This window comes from Lepidochelys kempii, chromosome 7 (assembly GCF_965140285.1).
Source record: "Lepidochelys kempii isolate rLepKem1 chromosome 7, rLepKem1.hap1, whole genome shotgun sequence".
NCBI lineage: Eukaryota > Metazoa > Chordata > Testudines > Cheloniidae > Lepidochelys > Lepidochelys kempii.
In genome coordinates, this window is record NC_136386.1 from 43413123 (window position 1) to 43429786 (window position 16664).

At 37.9% G+C, this 16664-nt stretch overlaps 1 protein-coding gene across 24 annotated transcripts in view; it reads left to right on the forward strand.

The window, feature by feature from the left end:
* PBRM1 (polybromo 1) overlaps positions 1-16664 on the forward strand; it is an 87398-nt gene that overhangs the window by 43033 nt on the left and 27701 nt on the right. For 23 of the 24 annotated variants that reach the window (XM_078853707.1, XM_078853717.1, XM_078853715.1 and 20 more), the window contains 6 exons: positions 3514-3790; positions 8145-8250; positions 10434-11076; positions 13467-13678; positions 14823-15008; positions 16151-16308. In XM_078853707.1, coding sequence (XP_078709833.1) covers positions 3514-3790; positions 8145-8250; positions 10434-11076; positions 13467-13678; positions 14823-15008; positions 16151-16308 — 1582 coding nt within the window. Of the gene's footprint in view, positions 1-3513; positions 3791-8144; positions 8282-10433; positions 11077-13466; positions 13679-14822; positions 15009-16150; positions 16309-16664 lie in introns of those variants that run through there. The other variant, XM_078853722.1, reaches the window with a different exon arrangement.

Consider the following 16664-nt stretch of genomic DNA (forward strand, 5'->3'; position numbering starts at 1 on the left):
ACATAATTAGGTAATACTATGTGTGTTTCTCACTTAAGATATAGTATTTTCAGTCCAAAAAGTACTCTGTAAGTTCTTGTGATTTGTTATTACACTTTATCTGTAACTAGCAGTTATGTTGCTCCTCTTCCCTTGTTTTCCTCACCCATGACTCGCTTTTTTACTATTGGTTAGTAATTCCCGAATGAAAAATAAATTGATTTTTAAAATATATTTTCAGTTTTTACATTTTATTGTTAATCTTAAATCCTGTTGCAAGATACAGGTTCTTGATTGGGGAAAACTCCCTGGGATAAGATCACTGGAATTTTTTATCTGATCCAGGACAGATCAAGTATAGTTTCACCATGAAAGTCACGGTGGGCCACCTCTCCCTTCCTTCTGATCTCACATTCCCCAAGTACTCTCTATCAGGAATCAACATGGGCCAAGGAAGGCGTAAATAGACCAAATATAAGAAAATAGGATGATTATGGCAGGTGGTGGAGTATTAAAATTTGTGTACATAAAACACCACAAAACAAAACACCATAGTGCTCTGAAAGCATTATAAATGCCCACTAAGATCATAGGTTTAAAAATATCATGTTTGGAAGGTAGATGCTAACCCATCCATTCTTCCTCAGAACACTAGGGAAAAGTCTTTGGTGTTTACTGAAATGATTTGAGATAGCGAAATGTGTTGGTGTAAACTGAGATTCAGGCCCCTCCACTGTTGCTCCAGCCTGTTACTGTCAACCTGCCAGGTTCTGAGTTTGCTGTTATGCTAGGGAGAGGGACTGGGAAAAGGTGAAACCAGACCAGAGCCATCAAAACAAGAGAATCTTTCATAAACATGATTATATAATTGTAGTAGCATCCTCCATGTTTTCTGGATTGCAGTCATCAATCAAAGATAGAAAATTCTCAGCCAAAAGACTAGTAACTGAGCTATAGGAGATGGTACAATTTGGTGATACCATTGGGGGGAAAAGAGATCCTGAAAGGTAGCTGAGTGATCTCGGGGAGAGAGAGAGAGAATAAAGTGCCAAATAAAGATCAGCAAGGAGCAGACCACAACAACTGCAAGTCTATGTTACTTGCAGAATCAGTGGATACTGCTGACACAAGCAAATTAAATTGCCCTCTGTGCCCTAAAATGTATTGCATTGGATCCTCTTATACAAGAGAATATTAAAATCCTTTAAAAAATAATCTAAGAACTCAATGAAAAGAAAGCAAATAGGGCTGTTAGGATGATGAAATACAGTAGAGTGAAGAAAGGCAAATTTTTTTGTTGCTGCACTAAAGATATAGTTGTAAAAACGAATTTTCATTTGTAAATGCAATCATTAAAACTACATCCCAATTGATCAAAAATTGATAAAGTGAATAGAATAAGCTGAAAATTCAGTTAGTGGAGGTGAAAAGCTTTCAGGAATTCCAGAGGATAGTAAATACAGTGAATGGCCAGAGTAAAACATATCCTGACGTCCTGAAGGACCATCACCATCAGCCTGTTAGTGAGGGAATTCTTTTGAGTGTCCCTTTCAATGTGGCAAATGCATGACCCGAACCTTAAGTGTGGATCAGTATGTTGCTATTTCTGCCTTGTAATTTTTTTGCCTCATTAACTTTTATCAGACCAAATATTAAAAATGGAACTGGGAAGTATGGAATCATAGAAACATAGGGACCTCAAGAGTTTGTCTAGTCTATGTTGACTCTGTCCATGATTACTTAAGAGAATCTCCAACTGAGTCTCCTGCCAGTGAAGAAATGCAAAATGCACTTGCTGATTTTTAATTTGTATAGCTAAGAAACCCTTTTTCTTTCTCCATCAAATTGTGATTTATGTCATATTACATCTGTTTTCTGGTTTTGGTTTTTTTAATTGCTTGTGATGGTGGTGTCTTCCTGTTCCCAAGTACATCATGAAATAGCTGATTCATCTCACAAGAGTGTCCTGGCAAGCACAGATTTTTTTTTTTTTTAATGCATAAAATTATTTAATTGGAAAGGAACTAAATGTTGAAATGTGTGTGCTGCAGCAATCTTGGGGAATGTTCTGTGTACCACAGCCTATTGGCCTATGAAAACTAATGCTCTGTGATAGACTGTGGGTACTAACTGGCTTCTGTGAGGAATTAATGATAAAACTACACTATCAAAAAACCCTATATATTTGCACATGTAGTTTTGTGTACACAGTCTGCACATTAAAAGATTTATGTCTGTGGATCAAGTGATTTGGAAAGATAACTACCTGATTGGCTTCTGCAAAATTTAATATATAATTTAGAAGCTGGGTTGAAGCACTTCTATGGAAGTGTAGTCCAAAGTGTTCCGTTGTATTTAAATAAAAGATAAACAAGACTAGGCCCTATTAAAACAAAAATCTGCAACATACTTAATTTACAGGTTGTGCAGATGTGTGTAGGGAGCCGCAAACACCTTCATTTTATTGCGAACAAGTCATAACTTCATTATACTTTTAAATCTCTTATTTGCAATATCATTAAATCATAATAGTTTGCTATAGGGAGACAAGTGTCTGTGACAGCATAAGAATAGCCATTTGCCAGTTTGACTTTAGAGTATTGGTAAAGCTTGCTGTTTTTTGACAGGTGTTCAAACAATTCAGAAGCTAATTTCTATTAATTTGTAGAATGATCCTTCTTTATATTTTATCCTTGTGATACAGTATATGCTGTGAGAAATGTAAAAATATTCTTACCAGTGGAGAAAAGTCATAAGTCCCCTTGATGCTCTGTATATAGCACATTTTGCCAGTGAACCAGTCATTTAGGGCTAAATTTTTAAAAAATTGCCTCAGTTTTTGTGTGTCCAGCTTCAGAAGCTTAGGCTTGATTCCCTTCCCAAGAGTGCCAAGTATTCACAGATCTCATTGACTTGAGCACCTGTGAAAACCAAGCTCAAGGTTTGTGAAGTTGAATGCCCAAAAATTGAAGAACTCAGAATTAGAGGCCGTTTTTTAAAAAAAATTCAGTCTTACAAATGAAACTTACTTCATCTAGGGACAAGAGTGTATGAATTAAGATGATGCGTATACCCTTTCATTCTTTTTGTCTGTTAGGTAAGTGCAGTCATAGAGGGGAGACACAGGAGCTTTAGGTTTGAAAATACAGAGTCTGACTCCATAATTTGAGGAATATTCAGAGTAAGGCAGTATCATTCATGAAAACAGTGGTTTGTTTCATGCTGGGGAAACTCTTTTATCTCCAAGTGGAGCAAAGGGAGAAGAGAGGAGGTGTTTTAAAATTAGCTGGCTAGCTCAACTAGTGTTGCACTTACCTATGGACCCAAATTCTCTGGTCCTACTATCATCACTCTGTAACTGTTTTTTAAATTGGCGTGCACACGTTTCTAGCGTGTTGGTGGTCTTCATACACCGGTACTATGCTTTTTTTAAAAATGGCATTCAGTGTATCTTCTAGCAGAAATAAAAATGCTGTTCTGGTGGAGGTGTGTGGGCGAGAAAAAATAATACTTTTTCCCTTTTTTACCCAACAGTAAAAAGAATATAAAGAAGCAGCGAATGAAAATCTTATATAATGTTGTTCTTGAAGCTCGAGAGCCTGGCACAGGCAGAAGACTGTGTGATCTATTTATGGTTAAACCCTCCAAAAAGGACTATCCAGATTATTATAAAATCATCTTGGAGCCAATGGATTTAAAAATTATTGAGCATAACATCCGCAGTGATAAATACTCAGGGGAGGAAGCTATGATAGAAGATATGAGGCTAATGTTCCGAAATGCAAGGCACTATAATGAGGAAGGCTCACAGGTACTGTTTAGATTATGCAGGCACAGTTATCTTCATGCTTCGTTGCAGAAGGCAAAATTGTGTTCGAATTTTGTAACAGTCAATCTCTGGTTATTCCTTCCAGTGGTTACACTAACAGTTACAGAATAAGCATATGCACCCCATCATAGCACTTGTTCTAAACCAGGAACACTACTACTTCTGTACAGATATATTTTTGTGTTTAAATATTGTTTCTGCCTGAAGATATATGCAGACATAAACACAGCACCTTCCATTTTACTTGTATGTCATTTAACTGTACAATTCCATTTTTCATCCTGTTAGCTATGTTGGCTCTTACACTGCTAGGAGTTAGCTGTTCTATTTTCTTCTAGTGCATAATAAACAGTTGTTTACTCAGTTCCCATAACTTACACCCTAAAAACCTGTTGAAGGCAATTGAATTACATAGGGGTCACTAGGGTCCTAATTTAATCTTCAGAATTTTTGTTACTGTGGGGAGATGTGTGGGATGTAAATAACTCAGTTTGGCTCTTAGATCTGAGCATGATTTTGCAGGGCTCGTAGGTGGAAAAGGTATCTCTGCTTCTCAAATGAATACATTTGATGAAGAAATTGATGAGAAAAGGTGAACATGCGATCCCACCATGTTATTTTTATCATCTTGTCAGAATGGAGATGTAGTTTAACTGCACAGTTTACATATTGTCATTATCTCCCTTATTAAATTAAATATTTATTACTATGGTTAAATGTATGTTCTGCAAAGTGTATGCAAAAGAGAAACGAATCCTTTAACAAAGTAATTACTGTGGATGAGTGAACAGCAAGTGACTAAGAATTAAATGGCTTTATTTATTTATGGACCAAATCCTGAAGTCCATATTCAGTCCTTAGTCAGGTAAAGCAGAGTCAACAGCAAGCTGAAGAAAGATATATTCATATTCCACTGTTGACAACATTACCGATGGCAGTGAGAAGCTGGATACTCTAGCCTTTTGTGATAGGAAAAGAAATCTTTGATGCCTTAAGAAAAGTAAAACACCACTGATATCTTACTATATGAGGGCAACCAGAATGCGTGGTGACTGGAGTAATATGGAAGATATGATTAAGAAGGTGCATACCAATAGATGTTGTTTCTCACTAATGCCAAACATACTCTCTATATAAACTTACAAACATATTTCTGCTTGACAACCTGAAGTCATTAATACAGTCCATTGAGCAGGACAGCATAAGCAAATTTAAGAAGCAATACTTGTCTCTTGTGCTTAATCAGATCATTGAAATGTCTAATATGGCAAGTGATGAACATGCATCTACACTTGCAAATAATCTGATTCTGTTTGATTAGCTATATTGGCAAAGAGGCATAAAACCTTATGACTGCAAGTTGCAACCTGAACTTCGGTTATTTACTTGTCCTGCAAATATATTTGCCTGATGACTACAGCAACAGCAGACTGTTAACCAACAACATCTTTATATTCTTCCCAGGATAAGTTAACAGGATTTTGATCGCAATGTAGAAATTGACAGTGATAATACTATACTTTGGAAAGAATTCATGCAATCTTTTGGGGAGGATTGTGAGATAAGGTCTCCATTGAAATAGAACATAACAGTGAGCCAACTGCTAGATGTCTTTGTTGAAATTTTGTGGTACTGAATTCCCATGTGCATTTCTAGAGACAAGGGGCAAGGAACTCAATGAGCTATTCAGTCAACTATTCATCCATGTCATCGCTGGCTTTTATAATTCTTCTTAAGGTTCATATCTAAAAGGAAAAAGACATTGTGGGGTTTTTGGTTTATTTTTCTGGTGTGATGGACATCAGTATATATTCCTCAATCAGATTCAGCAGATCTGGATATACGATATAAATGTTAAATGTTATTTAAATGGTGTTAATGTGCCTGATGTTGTACAAATACATAAGGCACAATTCCCTGTCCCCAGGATGTTTTTAATACAGTAAAGACATGGACAGAATAGCTCAGACATTAAGTGTTTTGAGTTATAGTGTGGTCTATGAATCTGGGAACGGTAGGGTCTTTTAAGAACTGTGATGGAAATGTGTTGGAGGAAATAGTTGAAGGAGGGAGGGAGATAATTCTAAGTGTAGGAGCCAGAAGAAGACAACATGAAGAGGAATGGAAATCAGAGTGGTAAAGAGGAGGAGCAACGGGAGAAAGGTGTTGAGAGGAGGATGTGGGATAGCAGAAGAAGAGAACAGAGCCTCTAAGGTGCGAATGGGGAATTTGAACTTGATGTGAGAAGCTAGCAAAAGGACTGGCAGGAGAGAATAACATAAGAGTGGGGAAGAGAATTTAGTGGATTTTAGCAGCAGTATATGACTGCTCAAGAAGGGAGTGAGGGGAGAAGTGAAAAATACAGAAGGAAGAGATTACAGCCGTCAGGTGAAAGTTGACCAAGATGTATGGGGAAGGACTGCAGTTGTAGGGATGGAGAGGAATGACTGATTTTTAGACATGATGTAGGCGAAGAATGACAGGATTTGGGGAAAGCCAGGATGTAGGGTGACATAGGGAACAGGAAAGCAAGGTCTAAATGAAACCAAGTTTGAGCCTTGATTATGGGAAGAATAATGGACTCCAACAGTGATGGAGAGATGAGTATTTGTGAGGAAATATCAAATTCAGTTTTAGGCATTTGCACTGGGAATTTCACAGGGGTTTAAGGAAATTAGACACTCAATTCCCGTTGATATTAAATGGATTGTGGGCACCAAACTCCTTTACATCCCTTTGAAAATCACAATCTTAGAGGTTAAATTGGTAGGACATCCAAAAGGAGATGGCTGAAAGACAGTCTGAGACATGAGAGTGGTCAGGAGGAAACGGTGGGAGTAATGGGAAAAGTAATAGTTTTGGAAGTAGTCAGCACAGAAGAAGTGGTAGCTGAAACCATAAGAGTTGGTGAAGTCACCTAAATATAATGTCTGAAGAAAAAGAGAAGGGGGACTAAGAGAAATTTGAGTGATACCAGCTTAGAATGGAAAATTACTGTATATACTCGTTCATTAGCCCATTTGTTTATAAGCCAACCCCTCAAGATGGATAGGTAAAAATGGCAAAAACTGTATGACCCTTTCATAAGCTGATCCTATATTTCAGGGGTTGGCGAACTTTGGATCTCAGCCCATCAGGGTAAGCCATTAGCAGGCCAGGACATTTTGTTTACTTGGAGTGTCCGGAGGCATGGAGCCCCTCAGCTCCCAGTGGCCGCAGTTTGCTGTTCCCAGCCGATGGGAGCTGCGGGAAGCAGCGCGGGCTGAGGGGTGTGCTGGCCACCACTTCCCGCAGCTCCCATCGGCTGGGAACGGCAAACCGCGGCCACTGGAAGTTGAGTGGCTCTGTGCCTGTGGACGTTCTGGGTAAACAAAATGTCCTGGCCCGCTAGCTGCTTACCCTGACGGGCCGGGATCCAAAGTTTGCTGACCCCTGACCTACAATGAAAATGTATTAGATATTCAATTCAATAATTCAGTAGAGTTTAAAATTGTCAAATTTTGGTGTAGACCATTGATAAGCCGACCACTGCTCTTTCATACTTCACTTTTTCACCAAAAAATAGTCTTATGAACGAGTATATACGGTAAATGGAATCTATAAAATCTTGAAGTATAGGTGGGGAGAGTGAAGGTGAAAGTGACTGATCCTCTTCATCAAAAGAGGTGTATCAAGAAGGATTAGACTAGAGAGAGGCACCTTAATCTCAGTCAAGAGGTAATTGAGGTGACCTTAAATAGGTAAAAGTGTTTTTTGGTGGAGGGTTTGGGATGTAAGACAGATGTCAAAGGAGGCAAGAGAGAACTGAAGAACAGAAAACCAAGGCAGTGAGTGTAAACTGAACTTCCTAGGAGCTTTAGGGGGAAAGGGGAGGAGTATATAAAATTTGATGAAGCAGCTGGGTTTCCTTGGGAATGGGAAAGAGGGTTTCCTTGGGAATGGGTAAGAGTGTGTTTTGAAAAGTGAAAGAAAGGAAACAGATGAGAATTTAAATAGAAAGCAAAAAGGATGGGGACAAAGTCAAGAAGACAATCTAATATAGGGCCTTTTTCTGAAATATCCCAGGGTGCTTTACAAAAATTACATATAGGAATTATTTCATCCTTCAGTGAAATACACATTTGGGGTGGAATGAACCAGTTGTTTTAATAACCTACTGCAACACTATACAAACATTCAAGAGTGGAAGCAAATAATATTGTGCTCAACTGAAACTAAGGCATTAACTCTTTTGTGTTAAGAGTTTTCTTGGTATACTCTATTACATTCTCATAAGGAAACAAATAACCTAAATATTGTTCTGTTATTTTTCTTTCAACATTTTAATGGCTAATAGGTATATAATGATGCCCATATCCTAGAGAAGATTCTTAAAGAAAAAAAGAAAGAGCTGGGACCTCTTCCTGAAGATGATGATATCGCTTCCCCTAAACTAAAGCTAAGTAAGGCAGCATTGTGGATTCCTACTTCTTGGTAAATGTTAATATGGAATAAAATGATACAGATTAACATTAAAATGGAAAGCCATATTACCATACATTCCAGGCAGGTTGTATAACTTATGCCACTTCTGAACCCACTTGTACACTAAACTGCAAAACTGAATTATATTTTCAATATCATCATAATTGCAGTGGATATTGGTATGTGTTTGTGCTGAAATTGAAATTAAGAGGTGGGGGATGGGAAAATCAGAATGAGAGAATCTCTATGAAACAGTTTTTCTACACGGGCTAGGTTAAAATGAAGAAGGGAAGTTCAGAATAACTGGAATTTAATAATTGTTGTCATACCTCATTTATCTGATTGGAGATGTAAGAAGCATATGTAGTAAGCTTTGAAACATCAGAAAATGGTTCAGCAGCAGCTGAAGTGCAAACAGATTAAGGAACAGTGCCAGGAGCTAGAAGATCTGTTCTGCTTCCATAGACATCCTTTGTAACTTTGTCATTTACCCTCCTTGTGTCTCATTTTCCCATCTGTAAATTGGGGATATAACTTATTACACAGGGGAGCTGAGACTTAATTCATTAATGGGTATAAAGTGCTTTGTGATCCCCAAATGAAGATTGTGATAAAATTGCAAAGTATTGTTATTACCGTGTTAGTGTTTCATGGGGATTTTTATGTGTTAAAATTAGCATAATATAAAGGTAAGTCAGTAGAATAAATATGTCCCCATATTTATCAATTTTCTAGCATGTTTAAAGAAGAATACTTTAAAAAATGTAACCAAAACACATCTCTTAGAAAATGTTTGCACCTACTATTGTTATAAGTAGCACCTCTGGTTACTGTAACGGAAAGAGATTAAAGAAAATATTTTTCTCTGATTTATTTTTTCAATATCTTTATGCATTTGTTAACATGCTGTTTATAATGAGTTCTGGCTATGTTTTGCCACCTTTAATCGTATACTGAGTAGTATCTTATTCTGTGAGTAGTTCTGCTCATTTTAATGGGACCACTCAGAGTAAGATACTATACAACTATGAGTAAGGGTGGATCAGACCCTTAGTTTCCCCTGTTGTGTATTTGGGTCTTCCACAGAGCAACAAAGAGAAGTGAAACATCTTTAAGAGAAAATTATTGTAAATCCCCTTACAATGGCAGGGAAATTCAGCAGTAGGTGGTGTTAGAACTATTTTTCACTCCTTTTTTTAAAAAGTAACTGAGCAGATTTCAGGTTGGTGCTGCTCCTTTGATGTGTGTGTGTTAAATTCTAAACTGAGTAAATGATCAAATTATATAGAAGGGTTTTTTTTAAAAAAAGAAAAGCACACACGCTATATTGAAGCATCACTGAGGATAAAAATGCTAAACCACCAAGAAAGTATAGATATGGAAGAATCCAAGTGCAAAGACGATGTAGTGCTTTAACAATTGATCCTGTATTAACAAATAGCTAATCTGATTGGTAGCCCCATTTGAAGGCATTATTTTACATTCTACTTATAATAATTCTACCTAGTTTAGCTTAAATCTGCTGTGTGAGGGAAAACTCACAGTAGGTGGGATTCTTAGGGTGTGTCACGGCAGCTGGGAGCGTGTAGGGAGACGTGTGCTAGTTTGACTTGAGCTAGTGCGCTAGCAATAGCTGTGTGGATGTTGCAGCACCAGCAGAGGCTCAGGCTAGGCACACTCCCAAGTGCAGGGTAGACATACGCACGTGTGAAAATCCCCATGAAGAGAGAATTTTAATGGCTATGAAAAATCCACACAAAGAGAGGATTTTAATGACTACTGAACTCAAGTGACAATTTCACACAGTGCTATTGTGTTGGGTTCCCTTATAGTCTTTAACTTTAGGCTGATGTGCAGTCTTGAATGTGTTATTAGTGTTATTTTATACTTATGGAAGACAGGCTGCAAAGTTTCAGATCCAGCACTCTGTATGTTGTACTAAATTGTCCATGGTGAAAACAGAGAAAACATCTGAGAAAAGTAATTAATAGGAGCTGATGGAATAGAAATTAAAAAACTGTATTTGTAAGTGGCATAGCTATTCTGGTAGGGTAATGGTGAATTAAGTTACCTTAGCCATAGAAAAGGAGTTTGTTAGGGAAGTAAGTGCATAAGGCTGACTGTTTTTTATACATTTGTTGTTGGTTTTTTGTCTGTCTAGGTAGAAAAAGTGGTATTTCCCCTAAGAAATCAAAATACATGACTCCAATGCAACAGAAACTGAATGAGGTGTACGAAGCAGTGAAGAACTACACAGATAAACGAGGCAGACGATTAAGTGCCATCTTCCTGAGGCTTCCATCTCGATCAGAACTGCCTGACTATTATGTAACCATTAAAAAGCCAGTTGACATGGAAAAGATAAGAAGTCACATGATGGCCAACAAGTACCAGGACATTGATTCCATGGTAGAAGACTTTGTAATGATGTTCAATAATGCCTGCACTTACAATGAACCAGAGTCTCTGATTTACAAAGATGCCCTTGTCCTACATAAAGTTTTGCTTGAAACTAAAAGAGACATAGAAGGAGATGAGGATTCTCATGTCCCCAATGTAACATTGCTAATCCAGGAACTTATCCATAACCTTTTTGTGTCTGTAATGAGCCATCAGGATGATGAGGGCAGGTGTTATAGTGACTCCTTAGCTGAAATTCCTGCTGTTGATCCCAACTTCCCAAACAAACCACCTTTGACCTTTGATATTATCCGAAAGAACGTAGAAAATAATCGCTACAGGAGACTGGACTTGTTTCAAGAGCAGATGTTTGAGATGCTAGAGAGGGCAAGGAGAATGAACCGGTGAGTGAAACCATACATGTATCAAACCTTAGTCTTGTCAAGTTAGTTTTGAGTCTTTATCACTGTCCAAATAATTCCCATTTTAAAAGACACATTAACTTTCCTGTTAGTGTGCTAGGGAAAAAGCAACTTGCTTAGTTGGGTGCAATCACATGCAGCAGAATTTAAGGTTTCATTTAAAGTTTGTAGCCCCTATCTTTGAAGTTAACCCTAGCAAAGCAAGGTTAAATCAATATAGGGCTATCTTCCAAAGTTGGGGGAAGGCAAGTTTAGAAGAAGACCTCAGCGGTAAAAAGGAGACCATTCAGAGGTATGGAGAAGCAAGAAATGGGTTGTTTTGCGGGGGAGATGTTGTGTAGAGACATAAACTGTCATCAAACAGTAAAGTAAATAATTTCATTGGGCTACTGCATTTTTAACTGAGTTAGTACATTTCTATATAAATTTTGGAGGGCTGTGCCAGACAGTAAAAATGTGTTTGACTGCAGGGTCAGCCTTTGCAGCCCCTGATCAAGATTGCAGCATGTTCTGCTATATTAATTGCCTTGTTTAGTAGATCTCCCATTTAGAGCAATCATTTTTATTCAAGGTTTATGAATAAAAATATGCAGACATACAGCTTCCCGCTTTCCAGTGGAGTGGGTCAAATAATGTACTTGGAGATGTATGTTAAGGGCTGTTATAAAGAGGACAATGATCAATTGTTCTCCATGTCCACCGAAGGTTGGACAAGGAATAATGGGATTAATCTGCAGCATGGGAGATTTAGGTTACATATTAGAAAAACTTTCTAACTTTAAGGGTAATTAAGCTCTTGAATAGGCTTTCAAGGTCGGTTGTGGAATCCCCACCATTAGAGGTTTTTAAGAATGGGTTGGACAAACACCTGTCGGAGATGATCTAGCTTTACTTGGTACTGTCTCAGCACCAGGGGCTGAACTTGATGACTTCTTGAGGTCCCTTCCAGCTCTACATTTCTATGATTCTGTGTGTAGGGAGAGTTTTGCTGCTGTAACTTCAATAAGAAAGGAGACGTGTGGTGGTAATAAAATCTCTTATTTAAAAAGCGATTAAAAAGAATAAAAAGATCATCTGGCATGACAATGGGTGATGAGTACAATTACTCTTTTTAATTAAAAAAACAGCTTTTTAGTTTCTCAGAAGTCTCTCTTTCAAAAGCAATAAAGTCCAGTTACAAAATAGCTTGATTTGTGGCTGGTTGCCTGTGATTTCTCAGAATTTCAGTTGCACTATATGAGAATGCTTATCCAACTTATATGGAAATCAGCTTTTCTTTTTTGTTGTACTAGTTACTGGAGAGGCTGGCACATTATTTCTCTCTTGAAAGTACATGCAGTTTAGTCAGAGGGCATCTTTGAGGATGACCTGCAACTGGATTTAAAAAAAAATTGTCCAGATGACTCATTTTAGTTTTCCTAAACCTGAGAGAGGTGAAATGGTATAGCCATATGAAGACTTGGCAGTGTTGATCCCCAACATGTCTTTTTTGCCTCTCCCCCTCCCCCATTCATTGTAATTCATAATAACTAAAATTTAAAAGGAGAATAACCAAGCTTTCACTGAATGTTCAGTGGCAGCAAAAGCAACATTAACCCAAATATCTGTTCTTTTAAAAACAAAATAGTATTCTGATTACTCCATGCTGTTTTGATTGGAAGCTATTCTATTGGGTAATAGAATATTGATCATTGTCCTATTTTAAGAATAAGGAAACAAAACTGTACTAATCTCCCCACCTTAAAAACAGTTTGGCTGAATATACAGCAAATTATTTCATTTAAAAACAACAAACTGCTGAATGATTTTAAACACTGAACAAAAACAACACCAAATAGAAATACAAAGTGGCACCCATAATGCATCATTTTGTAAACATTTCCTTTTGTAAATACTCTTGAAAAGGCTGGATTAGGTTGCTAGTGCTTTGAGAGATCACTTTTTAAAGTTCCCTATAAACAGGCTATAAAGGTACTCTGATAATGCTGTGGTGCAGGCCATGTTATAAGTCCTAAATAACTTAATTGTGTAGAAGTATGTTGTTTAATTACTGGTTGAAAAGTAAAGCACAGATGTTTGGTGATTTAAAAATTGGATAAATAAAAACTAATATGCGTTCATTTTTTCTCCGATTTTTACTATTAAAGTACTTTTAAAGACAACTAAGGGGAAATCTGCTTATTGCTAATAGAGCAGTATGTGCTGAATTTTCTGTCACTTAACTTCTGTTCAACAAAGAGGTAATCTGATATACATTGAGTCTTTGTAATTTATCCTTAAATGTAACAGTTGATGAGTTTGTATTTAGAGTACTGTTTATTCCTGCATAAGGTATATTGTCATGTTGTAATCTGTCTGTCATTTCCATGCAGGACTGATTCAGAGATTTATGAGGACGCTGTGGAACTTCAGCAGTTCTTTATTAAAATCCGTGATGAACTCTGCAAGAATGGAGAGATTCTTCTATCACCAGCACTCAGCTACACCACCAAGCATCTTCACAACGATGTAGAGAAAGAAAAAAAGGAAAAGCTACCCAAAGAATTCGAAGAGGATAAACTCAAAAGAGAGGAAGAGAAGAGAGGTAATTATAGTTTTGAAAGGAAAATTAAAACATCTGTCTCTTGTAATGCTTTCATTGCTGAGCCAGGCCTTTGCTGTTCCTGCTGGAGCAACTGTGGTACTGAGGAGGAACTAGCTTACAGTATTGTGTGGGACAAGGAGGCCTTCGTAAAGGTCTTCTGTGTCACCCTCCTCCCATGCTGTCTCTGTGCTCTTCATGGCTTTAAGACAAGCTATGGGGAATGAATAAAGATGTCTTCAGGCTCCCTGCCACTAAGAAGGGAGGACGGCTCCCCACTCCGCCCCTTTACCTGTCCCTTCAAATAAAGAGCAGCTGGCTGTCCTTTCCCCACAGCACTAAGGTCAGTAGTGATCATCTTTATTCACTCCCTGCAGCTGGGCTCAGTGCTATACGAGAGCAAGTCACGGTATAGAGGACAGGAGAGAGGCAACAGGGGTGACCTTTCTAAAGGCCTCCCCTCCCTTATTGCTGTCAGTGAGTTCATTTTCACTTACATGGAGGCCTCGATAAAATACATCTGAAGATCTGGGCCCAGCTCTTCAACAGCAGGAGGGAGAAGCTAGGTGTCTCATAGATCATGCTCAAACCATACCTTGGAACTAGAATCCACTGGGTATGGTGTCAGAGTAGCAGCCGTGTTAGTCTGTATTCGCAAAAAGAAAAGGATGATGTGAGCTGTAGCTCAAGAAAGCTTATGCTCAAATAAATTGGTTAGTCTCTAAGGTGCCACAAGTACTCCTTTTCTTTTTGGATTTGGTGTGGCACTCCTTCATTGACCTTCGGGGAGCATGATGGAGGGACCATTGTTTTTACAGCACAGTGGGGTCTTGATTCATGACTATGTGTGGTCCTGTGCACTACTGCAATACAAATAATAAATAAGAATGTGTCAAACATTGGCCCCATTCCCAGCTCTAGCTGGTCAACAAACTTTACTAATCTGCAATAGTGCTCCCACTCTGCTGTCTTTCTCTTTCCCTCGTCCCACAGATAAGGAAGGTTTTGCTTAAGTCACAAAACAAAGATGCCGTGATTTAACTCATTGAGAGCCAGTGTATTGTAACAAGGTGCTGTTCTTTAGAATCTCTCTTCTCTTCCTGAGATGGCTTTTAGTAATTTTTGTTTCCTTTTATGTTGAAATAAGAAGCTGAAAAGAGTGAAGATTCTGCTGGAGGAGCTGGTCTTTCGAGCTTACATCGGACTTACAGCCAGGATTGCAGCTTTAAGAACAGCATGTACCATGTTGGGGATTATGTCTATGTGGAACCTGCAGAAGCCAACCTGCAACCTCATATAGTTTGCATTGAGCGATTATGGGAAGATTCAGCTGGTAAGAACACAGGAAAATAGTGCAGTACAGCTTCTTAATATTGCTTGTTAAAACTTCCAGTTTGAGTTTTCCTTGGGTGGAACCTTAATTATTTTGCTCACAACAGTGTGTGTGTGTGTGCATGCGTACGTGTGTGGCGTGTATTTTTATTACTTCTGAAACACCTGATTTAAAGGCTTTTGCATGCTGGAGAGCTTTTGGGAGTGCTAAATGTCCTGTGTTTTTCACATTATAAACATTCTGTAGATAACACCCTCGCCTTCTGGTCTAGGAAGGCTAGCTGTGGCTCCTTCCAGAACCCATCAACACTGCTTTTGAGACAGCTAAGGAGGAACAGAAGGGTCTTGTCTAAACTAGGAAAAGTATCCATTGCTGATAAGAGGCAGTACTGAACATAGTTAAACTACAAGTGCACCACAGGACAAGCCGGCATCATTTCAGAACACGTGGTTAAATTCCAAAGCAGTGTTAAATATGACTTGTTCTGGGCAAACTTACAATTGAGTCATAGTCAGCACCAATTCAACCAAAACTCTTGCTTTTGGCAGTATACAAGAGGATTGAGACAGAAGTTTTATGGTACTGTTAATAAACAGGGCTAGTCTGCATACAATTTATTTTCTCTGATTTTGAATAATACCAGAGTGTCCATTCATGGTTTATAAGAAAAATGTGAAGTCACAGCTTGACTCTGTCAAAAGTAAGGAGATGGCAAAACAGGAAAGGAGTTATAGTTAAAAATGTACATTACAATCTGTTATCCAAAGATCTGTGGGGGTGTCCCAAATTTTCAAATAGTCAGGAGTGACAGATTCACAGGCTTTTTCTTGTCCTTGAGCATAATTTTCAAGGCCTGCACAGTCACAATTTATAGATTGCAGACTGGATTCTCCAAGGCAAACGGGCTCAATGGCATTAATTCCTGTTGTGTTCTTCTGAGTCAAACATCCATAGGAGAAGGTGGATTTCTTACATATCCAAACCTCACTTATCTGAAACAGTTGAAAAACATTGTCCTATTTTGAGTCAGCGAGGTTTGGATATACCAAATATTGTTATATAACTGTTTGATTACTAACACGATCTACTGTTGTCTCTACTTCCTTGTGCAATAGAAAATATATCCTGTTTTTTGCTTTTAGGAGAAAAATGGTTGTATGGCTGCTGGTTTTATCGACCAAATGAAACATTCCATCTTGCAACACGAAAATTTCTGGAGAAGGAAGTTTTTAAGAGCGATTACTATAATAAAGTTCCCGTTAGCAAAATTTTAGGCAAATGTGTGGTAATGTTTGTTAAGGTGAGAGATTAAATGGACTAATTTGTAAAATTATTAACTGATTTGTGCACTGTTTTTTAAAATAAGACTCAAGGACTCTCACAGTACCTGTATGAAATAACCTTTTCCCCCTGTTATGTCTTAATGCTCGATACATTGTGGTTCCTCTGTAGTAGAGAAAAAATGACATGAAGTTGCATTATTTGTTTCTCAGTGTCAGTTTGGCTATAGAAATCACATACACGTCATTATCAAATTTGTTGATGTTTTGAGAGATAGATAGGGAAATTGTTGGTAACGTCTTAAAATTTTCCTCTAAATGTTTAGCTTTAGTTTTTAGTGGAAGGAGGGCTGGATAGCTTGGACGAATGGTAATG